At 66.8% G+C, this 13,126-nt stretch overlaps 1 protein-coding gene across 1 annotated transcript in view; it reads left to right on the top strand.

Annotated features, from left to right (window-relative positions):
- RYR1 (ryanodine receptor 1) overlaps positions 1–13,126 on the top strand; it is a 66,161-nt gene that overhangs the window by 17,919 nt on the left and 35,116 nt on the right. Inside the window, 15 exon segments of the mRNA XM_075021120.1 lie at positions 448–595; positions 1,785–1,990; positions 2,827–3,001; positions 3,078–3,286; positions 3,882–4,258; positions 4,488–4,614; positions 5,138–5,298; positions 5,502–5,667; positions 5,789–5,875; positions 6,169–6,395; positions 7,558–8,395; positions 8,668–8,868; positions 10,087–10,198; positions 10,711–10,854; positions 11,971–12,244. Coding sequence (XP_074877221.1) covers positions 448–595; positions 1,785–1,990; positions 2,827–3,001; positions 3,078–3,286; positions 3,882–4,258; positions 4,488–4,614; positions 5,138–5,298; positions 5,502–5,667; positions 5,789–5,875; positions 6,169–6,395; positions 7,558–8,395; positions 8,668–8,868; positions 10,087–10,198; positions 10,711–10,854; positions 11,971–12,244 — 3,452 coding nt within the window.

The following is a 13,126-nucleotide window of genomic DNA, read 5'->3' as shown; positions in this document are numbered from 1 at the left end:
TCTCCACATCCCCATGTCTTAATGCTGGTTCTCCATGTCCTCATGGTGGTTCTCCACGTCCCCATGTCCCCATGGTGGTTCTCCATGTCCCCACAGTGGTTCTCCATGTCCCCATGTCCCCCCATCCCCATGTCTCCATGGTGGTTCTCCACATCCCCATGTCCCCACAGTGGTTCTCCACGTCCCCATGTCCCCCCATCCCCATGTCCCCATGGTGGTTCTCCACGTCCCCATGGTGGTTCTCCACGTCCCCATGTCCCCCCATCCCCATGTCCCCATGGTGGTTCTCCACGTCCCCACGGTGGTTCTCCATGTCCCCCCATCCCCATGTCCCCACGCCCACCGAGGCGGTGTCCCCACCTCCCCACCCCCACGGCGGTGACGTCCCCCCATCCCCACGTCCCCGCACTGACGGCGGCGGTGTCCCCGTGTCCCCCCCATCCCCAGGACATCAAGAACAAGCGGAACCCGCGGCTGGTGCCCTACCACCTCCTGGACGAGCGCACCAAGAAGACGAACCGGGACAGCCTGTGCCAGGCGGTGCGCACCCTGCTCGGCTACGGATACAACATCGAGCCCCCCGACCAGGAGAGCCGTGAGTCACCGCCTTTGGGGGGGGGTCCTTTGCGGGGGGCAGGGCTCCGTTGTGGGGGTGCAGGGAGGAGGCAGGGTGCCGTTTTCGGGACCTGATTCGGGGGTGCGGGGTGCCCTTGGAGGGTGCAGGGAGGGTGCAGGGTGGTGTTTGGGGGTGCAGAGATGGTACGGGGTGCTGTTTGGGGGCGCAGGGTGATGTTTGGGGGCGCAGGGTGCTGTTTGGGGGTGCAGGGTGATGTTTGGGGGCGCAGGGTGCTGTTTGGGGGCGCAGGGTGATGTTTGGGGGTGCAGGGTGCTGTTTGGGGGCACAGGGTGCCCTTTGTGGGCGCAGGGTGATGTTTGGGGGTGCAGGGTGCCCTTGGGGGAGCAGAGGGGGTGTAGGATGGCCTTTGGGGGTGTAGGGTGCTATTTGGGGGTGCAGGGTATCATTTGGGGGAGCAGGGATGGTACAGGGTGCTGTTTGGGGGTGCGGGGTGCTGTTTGGGGGAGAAGAGATGGTGCAGGGTGATGTTTGGGGGTGCAGGGTGCCCTTGGGGGGGAGCAGAGAGGGTATAGGGTGCCCTTTGGGGGTGCAGGGTGCTATTTGGGTGTGCAGGGTGACATTCGGGGGAGCAGAGAGAGTGCAGGGTGCTGTTTGGGGGTGCGGGGTGCTGTTTGGGGGTGCAGAGATGGTGCAGGGTGCCCTTTGTGGGTGCAGGGTGCTGTTTGGGGGTGCAGGGTGCCCTTGGGGGGAGCAGAGATGGTACAGGGTGCTGTTTGGGGGTGCAGGGTGCTGTTTGGGAGTGCAGGGTGCCTTTTGGGGGTGCATGGAGGATGAAGGGTGCTGTTTTGGGGAGCAAAGGGTGCCCTTTGTGGGTGCAGGGTGATGTTTGGGGGTGCAGGGAGGAGGCAGGGTGCCATTTGGGCATACAGGGTGCTCTATGTGAATGCAGGGTGCCCTTTGGGGGTGCAGGGTGCTGTTTGGGGGGTGCAGGGAACAGGCAGGGTGCCATTGGGGGCTGCAGCGTGATCTTCAGAGATGCAGGGTGCCGTCGGGGGGTGCAGGGTGCAATTTTTGGGTGCAGAGCTGATGCAGGGTGCTGTTCTGGGGTTCAGGGTGCCCTTTGGGGGTTCAGGGAGGAGGCAGGGTGCCATGGGGGGGGGTGCAGGGTGCTGCGGGGGGTTCCGACACCCCGTTGTCCCCCCCACAGCCGCCCAGGGGATGCCGCGGGGACGGGGGGACAAGTCTCGCATCTTCCGGGCGGAACGGAGCTACGCGGTGCGGACCGGCAAGTGGTACTTCGAGTTCGAGGCCGTCACCACCGGGGAGATGCGGGTGGGCTGGGCACGTCCCCACCTGCGCCCCGACACCGAGCTGGGTGCCGACGAGCTCGCCTACGTCTTCAATGGGCACCGGGTGAGACCCCCCGGGGACCCCCATACTCCCCCTGGGACCCCAGTTGCCCACTGGGACCCCTCTGGGACCTCTGTAGCATCCCTGGGATGCCTGGACCCCCTTGGGACCCCCATATTCACCTTGAGACCCCCATTGCCCACTGGGACTCTCATAGCCCGCTGGGACCCCCATAGCCCCCCTGGGACCCCTCTGGGACCTCCATAGCACCCCTGGGATCCCCAGACCCTCCCAGGACCCCCATACTCCCTTGGGACCCCCATAGCCCCTGACACCCCATGTCCCCCCCATTGGCCCTGGTCCCCTCTGGTCCCCAAATGCCACCCGTGCCCCAGGTCTCCCGGGACCACCAATGCCCCTGGTTGTCCATCCCCCATTGCCCCAGGTCCTCCCTGGTCCCCAAATGTCACCGTGACCCCCAGTCCCCTATTGCCCCTGGGTCCCCATATGCCCCCAGGTCCCCCATTGCCCCAGATCCCCCCAGATGCCCCATATGCCACCAGTGCCCCAGGACCCTTGGGTCTCATCTGACCCCCTGGGACCCCCATTGCCCCCCCAAATTCCCCTGGGTCCCCCATTGCCCTTGATGCCCCAGGTCGCCCCTGCTCCCCAGATGCCACCGTCGCCCCACAACCCCTGGTTCCCTCATTGCCCCAACCCCCCCCGGTCCCCCATATGCCACCAGGACCCCTGGGTCCCATCTGACCCCCTGGGACCCCCGTTCCCCTTGATGCCCCAGGTCCCCCCTGCTCCCCAAATGCCACCGTCGCCCCACATCCCCTGGATCCCCCATTGCCCCAGGTCCCCCCCCCAAGCCTCTGTGTGTGTGTCCCCCCCAGGCACAGCGCTGGCACGTGGGCAGCGAACCCTTCGGCCGGACCTGGCAGGCGGGGGACGTGGTGGGCTGCATGATCGACCTGACCGAGAGCCACATCACCTTCACCCTCAACGGCGAGGTCCTCATCAGCGACGCCGGCTCCGAGCTGGCCTTCAAGGACTTCGACGTGGGCGAGGGTGAGGTGGGGGGGTCGAACGGGGATGGGGGGGTGGTGGTGGTGGTCCGGGCGCTGACCCCCCCATCCCGCCGTAGGCTTCGTGCCGGTGTGCAGCCTGGGGCTGGAGCAGGAGGGGCGGCTGAACCTGGGGCAGGAGGTGGGCAGCCTGCGGTTCTTCAGCATCTGCGGGCTGCAGGAGGGCTACGAGCCCTTCGCCATCAACATGAAGAGACCCATCACCCTCTGGTTCAGCAAGAGCCTCCCCCAGTTCGCCCCAGTGCCCCCCGACCACCCCCAACTGGAGGTCAGGGGATGGGCAAGGGGGAGCCTGGGTGGGATGGGGTTGGTCCCATGGGAGTTACGGGGCGGCGGGGGGGGAATGGGGGAGTCCCCTGGTGTGAGGGTCCCTGGGGATGGGTGATGCACGGTGCTGGGGGGTCCCTGGTCCCCAGGGTTGGGTGATGTACAGTGCTGGGGGTGCCTGGATGTGGGGGTCTCCAGGGCTCCCCAGGGCTGGGCGATGCATGGTGCTGAGGGGGTCCCTGGGTGCAGGGGGTCCCTGAGGGTCCCCAGGGCTGGGCGATGCACATCCCTGCAGAGTCCCAGGGTGTAAGGGGTCCTTGATCCCTGGGTGTCCCCAAGTTGGTGATGCATGTTGTCATGGGGGTCCCCAATACCTGAGGGTCGTCCCCCCGCCCGGGGGGGTGATTCCCATCCCTGACGGGTCCCCGATCCCTGTGGGTCCCTGGGATGGGGGGATGCCTGACCCCCAAGGGCTCCCCAATGCCCATGATGGGGTGATGCCCACCCCGGAGGGGTCCCCGATCCCTGTGGGTCCCCCATCCCTGTGGATCACCACCCTTACCGTGACACCTCGCCGGTGGGGGGGGTCCCAACAGGTGACTCGGATGGATGGGACGGTGGAGACGCCGCCGTGCCTGCGGCTAGCCCACCGAGCCCCCAGCTCCCCGGCCACGTCGCCCGAGCTCCTCTTCCTCCGCCTCAGCCTCCCCGTCCAGTTCCACCCTCGCTTTCGCTGCACCCCCGGGGCCACCCCCCTGCCCCAGGCCCCCCCCGAGCCCCCCGAGGACGTCAGCCTCGAACCCCTCTCCGAATTTGAGCGCCTCCGTCGCTCAGCCGGGCCCAGGAACACTGAAGGCGAAGGCGAGGGCGAGAAGGGGCCTGGGGGGGGTCCGGCCACACCGGCCCCCCGGGACCAGCCCCGTGTTGAGAACGAGAAGGATGCGACCACCGAGAAGGGCAAGACCCGGAGGGGGTGAGTGGGGACGGGATGGGGGTCACGCGGCAGGTTTAGGGGGGGCATTGCCCCATCCCAGCGTTTTGGGGTGCACGGGGGGGGCATTGTCCCACGGCAGGGTGAGGGGGTGCAGGAGGGCATTGTCCCATGGTGGGGTCCTGGGACAAATGGCTATGGGGTGAGCAGAGCTGTGGGGTGTGTGGGGTCAGGTGCCCCACCTCACACACCCCCCCCCCATGCCCCCCAGGTTCCTGTTCAAGGCCAGGAAGACGCCCTTCACGCCCCCCCCCGCAGTGCCCACCGTCCCCCGTCTCGAGGAGGACGTGGTCCCCGACGAGCGTGACGACCCCGAGGTCATCATGAACACCACCACGGTAGGTGGGGGTGTGGCCCCCCCAAATCCCTGTACTGGTGTCCCCGTCCCTCCTTTTGGCACCCTGACCCCCACCCCAGCATCCTGCTCTCCCCATCCTGGCAGCCTGTGGTCCCCATCCCCGTGGTCTCCATCCCTGCATCCCATCCCTGTATCCCTGTCTCCATCCCTGTGGTCCCTGTCCCCCATCCCCATCCTGGTCCCCATCCCCATCCCTGTCCCCTGTGCCTGCATCCCTGTCCCCCATCCTTGTCCCCCATTCCTGTCCCCCACCCCTGCACCCCTGTCCCCATCCCCGTGGTCTCCATCCCTGCATCCCATCCCTGTATCCCTGTCTCCATCCCTATGATCCCTGTCCCCATCCCCATGGTGTCCATCCCTGCATCCCATCCCTGTATCCCTGTCTCCATCCCCGTGGTCCCTGTCCCCCATCCCCATGGTCCCTGTCTCCATCCCTGCATCCCTGTCCCCCTCCCATCCCTGTCCCCCCTCCTCACGGCCCCCCCCGACCTCTCTGCCCCCAGTACTACTACTCGGTGCGGATCTTCGCGGGGCAGGAGCCCTCCAGCGTCTGGGTGGGCTGGGTGACCCCCGACTTCCACCAGCACGACCCCACCTTCGACCTCTCCCGCGTCCGCACCGTCACCGTCACCATGGGTGATGACAAGGGCAACGTGCACGACAGGTACCGCGGGAGCAGGGGTGGGGGGGGCATCGGGGATCCGATGGGGGCGGGCAAGGAGGAAGAGGACCCCCAAACTGAGATCCCCAAACTGGCATCTGCAAGGGGTGATGGGGAAGGGGTTCAGGACCTGGGGGGGGTCCCTTGAGGGGGCAATGGGGAAGGTTGGCCCCCCCAGCCCACCCCCCCTTTTCCTCCCTCCCCAGCATCAAGCGGAGCAACTGCTACATGGTGTGGGGGGGGGAGTTTGCCAGCACCACGCAGCAGGCGCGGGTCAGCCACACCGACCTGGTCATCGGCTGCCTGGTGGACCTGGCCACCGGCCTCATGACCTTCACCGCCAACGGCAAGGAGATCAACACCTTCTTCCAGGTGGGATGGACCCCCCCCACCTTGCACCCCCACGGCCCCCCACACGGGCTGGGGTGGGTTCTGTCACCACGCTGGGGGCTCGGCAGCTCCTTCCCTGGTCTCAGCGCCTTCGTCCGTGCAGGTGGAACCCAACACCAAGCTCTTCCCGGCCGTCTTCGCCCTCCCCACCAGCCAGAACGTCATCCAGTTCGAGCTGGGCAAGCTCAAGGTGACACCTGGGTCCCCCCCCTGCCCCCCAGGTCACCCTTGGGGGAGGTAATGGGGTCTGTGGGGAAATAGTGGGGTCTGGACCAAGGGAAAGCTGGACCCCCTGTGCTGGGGGTCTTTGGGTCTAGACCCAGGAGAACTGGGACCACTGGGGAGGTAGTGAGGTCCACGAAGGGTTGTGGGGTCTGTAGGAGGGACCGAGGAGAACCTGGGGGTCTTGGGGAGGAGGGGGAGGGCAGCAGGCGCCCCAGATGCCCAGGTCCACCCCGTCTCACACCCCCTGTGCCCCCCCAGAACATCATGCCCATCTCGGCCGCCATGTTCAGCAGCGAGCGGAAGAACCCGGAGCCGCAGTGCCCGCCGCGCTTGGCCATCCAGCTCCTGACGCCCGTCACCTGGAGCCGTATGCCCAACGAGTTCCTGGGCGTGGAGACCACCCGCCTGAGCGAGCGGCAGGGCTGGGTGGTGGAGTGCACCGAGCCCCTCGTCATGATGGCCCTCCACATCCCCGAGGAGAACAGGTCGGGGACCCCCGTCCTCCCCATCGCCACCCTAGGGGACCCCAGCATCCCGGTGTCCTGCCACCCAAGGGACCGAGGTGTCCTTCCCCCAGGAGACCCTGATGTCTTGCCCCAGGGGACCCTGGCATCGTGTCCCAGAGGACCTGCATGTCCTGCTCCCAGGGGACCCCGATGTGTCCCAGCCCCAAGGGACGCCCATATGTCCTCCCCTGAGGGGACCCTGACGTTGTGTCCCATCTCCTGGGCACCCAGGGGTCCTGTCCCCTCGGGATCTTGGTGTTGTACCCCCAGGAGACCCATCCCCAGGCGACCTAATCATCCCATCCCCAGGGAATCTAGGTGTTGTACCCCCAGGGAACACGGGGGTCCAGTCCCTGGGGGACTTAGTCATCCCATCCCTAGGGGACCTGGGGACCCATTCCAGGGGGACCTAGGGGTCGTACTCCCAGGGGTCCCATGCCTGGAAGACCTCAGTCTTGTACCTGCAGGGGTCCCATCCCTGGAAGACCTCTGTTGTACCCCAAAGGGACCCCGAGGACCCATCACTGGGGGGATCACCTAGTCATCCCACCCCCAGGGACCCCAGAGGTGGGGGACCCAGGGGTCCCATCCCCAGGGGACCTGGGTGTCGTGTCCCCTTGAGTCCCATTCTTGGGGGACCCAGGGGTCCCATCCCCAGGGGACCTGGGTGTCCCATCCCCAGGGCCCCCCAGAGTCCCATCCCCAGGAGACCTTGGTGTCGTGTCCCCTTGAGTCCCATTCTCGGGGGACCCAGGGGTCCCATCCCCAGGAGACCTCTGTGTCATGTGCCCAGGGGTCCCATCCCCAGGACACCTAGATGTTGTGTCCCCTTGAGTCCCATTCTTGGGGGACCCAGGGGTCCCATCCCCAGGGGACCCAGGGAACCTGTCCCCAGGAGACCTGGGTGTCCCATCCCCAGGGCCCCCCAGAGTCCCATCCCCAGGAGACCCTGGTGTCGTGTCCCCTTGAGTCCCATTCTCGGGGGACCCAGGGGTCCCATCCCCAGGAGACCTCAGTGTCACGTCCCCAGGGGTCCCATCCCCAGGGGACCAGAAGACGCAGGTGTCATGTCCCCTTCTGTCCCATCACCGCGAGACCCCCAGGCGTCCCATGCCGACCCCCGTGCGTGCGTTCCCCCCAGGTGCATCGACATCATGGAGCTGTCGGAGCAGCTGGACCTGCTGCGGTTCCAGTGGCACACGCTGAAGCTGTACTGCGCCGTCTGCGCCCTGGGGAACAACCGGGTGGCCCACGCGCTCTGCAGCCACGTGGACCAGGCGCAGCTCCTCTTCGCCATCGAGAGCCCCGAGCTGCCGGGACCGTTGCGCGCCGGCTACTACGACCTGCTGCTGGCCATGCACCTCGACGCCGCCCAGCGCGCCCGCGCCTCCATGAGCGCCGAATTCATCATCCCCATGACCGAAGCCACCAAAAGCATCACCCTCTTCCCCGACGGCGGGAAAGCGCCCGGACCCCCCGGCGTGGGTCCCAGCGCCTGTTTGCGACCCCAGCCCCATTTTGCCGAACCTTGTTTCGTCTTGGCGGCCGGCGGCGGGCGGGCGCCGCTCAGTCCCGGCATCCCCTTGGGGGCTTTGGGGGCTCGGGCCATCAGGATGCTGGCGGAGGCGGTGGCCGGCGGGGGACCCCACGCCCGGGATCCGGTGGGCGGCAGCGTGGAATTCCAGCTGGTGCCGGTGCTGAAGCTGGTGTCGGCGCTGCTGGCCGTGGGTGCGCTGGGGGACGAGGACGTGCGCCGCGTCCTCCAGATGATCGAGCCCAGGGTCTTTGGGGAGCCTCGGCGGGAGGCCCCAGCCGATGGCGAGGAGGAGGAGGAGGAGGCGCGGAGGAAGGCCATCGAGGCGGGGGAGATGGAGGAGGAGGAGGAGGAGGAGAAGGAGAAAGAGGAGGAGGAGGAGGAGAAGGAAGGGCTGGAGGAAGGGCTGCTGCAGATGAAGCTGCCTGAGTCGGTCAAGCTGCAGGTGAGATGACTCCCCCCGGGGGGGGGTCTCACAGCCCTGGGTGGCCCATGTCCCCTCCCTGGGGTGCCTGTCCCCATGTCCTCTTCCAGTGCAGCCACTGTCCCCGTCCCCAGCTTCCATCCCCAGGGACCCCCAGGAGGGTCCCCAATTCTCCCCAAGATCCACTCCCAGCTCCCCAGTCGTCCCTGGGGACCCCCCCCCCGACTGCCCCCCCACTTTGGGGACACACGTGTCCCTCCCCCCGTACCTCCCCGCTGACGCTGCGGGCGCAGATGTGCAACCTGCTGCAGTACTTCTGCGAGCGGGAGCTGCAGCACCGCGTCGAGGCCATCGTCGCCTTCTCGGAGCGGCACGTGGAGCGGCTGCAGCGCGACCAGCGCCGGCGCTACGGGCAGCTGATGCGGGCGCTCACCATGTCGGCCGCCGAGACCGCCCGGCGCACCCGCGAATTCCGCTCGCCACCCCAAGAGCAGGTGGGGAGGGGGGACGGCCGCCGGAGAGGGGACACCCGTGGGGATGAGTGTGGGAAGCTTGGGATGTGTGTGGGGACGTGGGACACCCGTGGGGACATGCACGGGGAACGGGGATGTGCACGGAGACACGCGCAGGGATGTGCACGAGGATGCGCGTGGGAAACCAGGACGTGCACGGAGACATGGGGCATCCACGGGGACACCCATGGGGATGAGCGTGGGAAGACGGGACGTGCATGGGGACATGGGACACTCATGGGGACTGGGGACACCCGTGGGGACATGCACGGGGAACAGGGATGTGCACGGAGACACACGCAGGGATGTGCACGAGGATGCGCGTGGGAAACCAGGACGTGCACGGAGACATGGGGCATCCATGGGGACACCCATGGGGATGAGCGTGGGAAGACGGGACGTGCATGGGGACATGGGACACTCATGGGGACTGGGGACACCCGTGGGGACATGCACGGGGAACGGGGATATGCACGGAGAGATGCACAGGGATGTGCACGAGGATGCGCGTGGGAAGCCAGGACGTGCACGGGGAGATGGGACACCCATGGGGATGAGCGTGGGGATGAGCGTGGGAAGCCGGGACATGCACAGGGACACGCATGGGGAGTGGGGACACCTGTGGGGACATGCACGGGGATCTGAGACCTGCGTGAGGACATGCATGGGGACACGGGGACGTGCACAAGGATGTGCACGAGGATGTGCATGGGAAACCAGGACGTGCACAGGGACATGGGACACGCATGGGGACACCCACAGGGATGTGCATGGGGACCCGCATGGGGACTGGGGACACCCGTGGGGACATGCACGGGGAATGGGGACTTGCATGGGGACACCCACAGGGACGTGTGTGGGAAACCGGGATGTGCACGGGATCATGGGGACATGCACAGGGAAGAGTGACCTGTGTGGGGACATACACTGAGAATGGGGATGTGCATGGGGACACCCATGGGGACATGCGTGGGCATGTGCGTGGGAAACAGGAATGTGCACGGGGACATGCGTGGGGACACAGGGACAGGGACAAGGATGTGCAGAGGGAAACAGGGACATTTATGGGGACACGGGGACACAGGGACGTGTGTGCGGGTGTGGGTGTAGGGTCACAGGGCTGTGCATGGGGTCATGGCTGCGGGATGGGTCCCGCTGACCCCAGTGTCCCCCCGTATCCTCCTGTGTCTCCCCCTCCAGATCAACATGCTGCTGCAGTACAAGGGGGGGGCGGATGAGGAGGAGTGCCCGGTGCCCGAGGACATCCGTGACGAGCTCCTCGACTTCCACAATGACCTGCTGGCACACTGCGGTGAGACGGGACCCCCCCCCGGGGCACCGGGACTCCCCCCCTCCGGGCATAGGGACCCCCAGGGGCACAGGGACACCCCCATCCTGGTGGTGGGGGGACCTCCTATCCCAAGACCCACTGGGGACAAGGGGACAACCCCATCCCAGGGGCACAGGGACCCCCACCCAGGGTATGGAGACCCCCACCCCCCTGGGGACATTGGGGGACCCCCAATCTCTGGGGGACTATGAATCCCCTTTTAAGGCCCTCCCCCCAATGTAAGGGGAGTGCAGGGTCACTCTGTGCAATGGGGACCCCCCCCCATCCTGGGGTGCGGGGACCATCCAGGGGTGCAGGGGCAACCCCTGGGACAACCACAGAGACACCCCCACCCCTAAGGGCATAGGGACCCCCATCCTGGGACCCTGAGGGCATGGGGACCCCCATCCAGGGAGCCCAGGGAACCCCAGGAGTGTGGGACCCCCCCCGCTTTGGGGACATGGGCCCCCCTGTGACCCACTGTCCCCCTCCAGGCATTGAGCTGGCAGGCGAGGAAGAGGAGGAGGAGGAGGAGGCGTCCCTGCGGCAGCGGCTGCTGGGGCTGGTGCAGAAGGTGGTGGGGCTCCGGGGGACAGCGACGGAGGAGGAGGCACCCCCTGAGGAGCCACCGGTGCCCAGTGAGGGGGGGACGGGGGGAGTGGGATGGGGTGGCCCCTGGGTGCCCACTCAGATGTCCCCAGGTCGTGGCCAGGCTGTCCCCAAGGCGCCAACCGAGGTGTCCCCAAGGCACTGGCCAAGGTGCCAACCAAGGTGGTGGGGGGCTCAGGCTGTGCCAAGCTGTCCCCAAGTCGTCACCCATCTGGAGTTGTCCCCAAGGTGCCCACCAAGGTGTCCCCAAGGCGGTGGTGGGCTCAGGCTGTGCCAAGCTGTCCCCAAGTCACCACCCATCTAGAGCTGTCCCCAAGGTGCCCACCAAGGTGTCCCCAAGGTGGTGGTGGACGGGGGCTGTGCCAAGCTGTCCCCACATCACCACCCATCTAGAGTTGTCCCCAAGGTGCCAACTGAGCCATCCCTAAGGTGCCCACCAAGGTGTCCCCAAGGTGGTGGTGGACAGGGGTTGTGCCAAGCTGTCCCCAAGTCACCACCCATCTGGAGTTGTCCCCAAGGTGCCCACCAAGGTGTCCCCAAGGCAGTGGTGGGCTCAGGCTGTGCCAAGCTGTCCCCAAGTTGCCATGCATCTAGAGTTGTCCCCAAGGTGCCCACCAAGGTGTCCCCAAGGCGGTGGTGGATGGGGGCTGTGCCAAGCTGTCCCCACGTCACCACCCATCTAGAGTTGTCCCCAAGGTGCCAACTGAGCCATCCCCAAGGTGCCCACCAAGGTGTCCCCAAGGCGGTGGTGGGCTCAGGCTGTGCCAAGGTGTCCCCAAGTTGCCATGCATCTAGAGTTGTCCCCAAGGTGCCCACCAAGGTGTCCCCAAGGTGGTGGTGGACAGGGGCTGTGCCAAGCTGTCCCCACGTCACCACCCATCTAGAGCTGTCCCCAAGGTGCCAACTGAGCCATCCCCAAGGTGCCAACCAAGGTGTCCCCAAGGCGGTGGTGGGCTCAGGCTGTCCCAAGGTGTCCCCACGTCACCACCCATCTAGAGCTGTCCCCCAGGTGCCCACCAAGGTGTCCCCACGGTGCCAACCAAGGTGTCCCCAAGGTGTTGGGGGGCTCGGGCCGTCCCCAAGCCACCAAGCAGCCGTCCCCGTCCCCGGGGGGTTGCCGCAGCTCTCCGCCATTCGTTGCCCAGGCACGCTGCAGGAGCTGATCTCGCAGACGATGGTGCACTGGGCGCAGGAGTCCTTCATCCAGAGCCCCGAACTGGTGCGCGCCATGTTCAGCCTCCTGCACCGGCAGTACGACGGCCTGGGGGAGCTGGTGCGCGCCCTCCCCAAGGCTTACACCATCAGCGCCCTCTCCGTCCCCGACACCACCGCCCTCCTCGAGTGCCTGGGCCAGATCCGCTCCCTCCTCATCGTCCAGATGGGCCCCGAGGAGGAGAACCTCATGATCCAGAGCATCGGGTGGGTGCCCGGAGCACGCCGTGGGCACCCTGTGTCCCCTCTGAGCCCCTCGCATCTCCATCCAGACCCCTGCGTCCCCTCTGAGCCCCTCACATCTCCATCCAGACCCCTGCGTCCCCTCTGAGCATCCCACGTCCCCCTCTGAGCACCCACCCAGACCCCTGTGTCCCCTCTGAGCACCCCATGTCCCCATCAGGCACCCTGCATCCCCATCCAGCACCCTCTGTCCTGTCTGAGCACCCCACATCCCCCTCTGAGCACCTCACTTCCCCATCCAGCACCCCGCACCCCCCTCTGAGCACCCCATTGTCCCCATCAGGCACCCTGCATCCCCATCCAGCACTCTGTGTCCCCCCTGAGCACCCCATACCACCCTCTGAGCACCCCATTTCCCCTCTGAGCATCCCACGTCCCCCTCTGAGCACCCATCTAGACCCCTGTGTCCCCTCTGAGCACCCCATGTCCCCATCAGAGCACCCCACATCCCCATCCAGCACCCGCTGTCCTCTCTGAGCATCCCACATCCCCCTCTGAACACCCTGCACCCCCCTCTGAGCACCCCATTGTCCCCATCAGGCACCCTGCATCCCCGTCCAGCACCCTGTGTCCCCCCTGAGCACCCCATACCACCCTCTGAGCACCCCATTTCCCCTCTGAGCACCCCACGTCCCCCTCTGAGCACCCTACATCCCCGTCCAGCACCCTGTGTCCCCATCAGGCACCCTGCGTCCCCATCCAGCCCCCATATCCCCCACCGAGTCACCCTGCACACCCTCCCCAGGCACCCCACATCCCCACCCAGCATCCTGTGTGTGTCCCCCCCGGGCACCCTGCATCACCTCCAGACATCCCACATCCCTGTCCAGCACCCTACAACCCCCC

This window comes from Buteo buteo, chromosome Z (assembly GCF_964188355.1).
Source record: "Buteo buteo chromosome Z, bButBut1.hap1.1, whole genome shotgun sequence".
NCBI classification, from domain to species: domain Eukaryota; kingdom Metazoa; phylum Chordata; class Aves; order Accipitriformes; family Accipitridae; genus Buteo; species Buteo buteo.
This window is presented reverse-complemented; position numbering and strand designations above follow the sequence as displayed.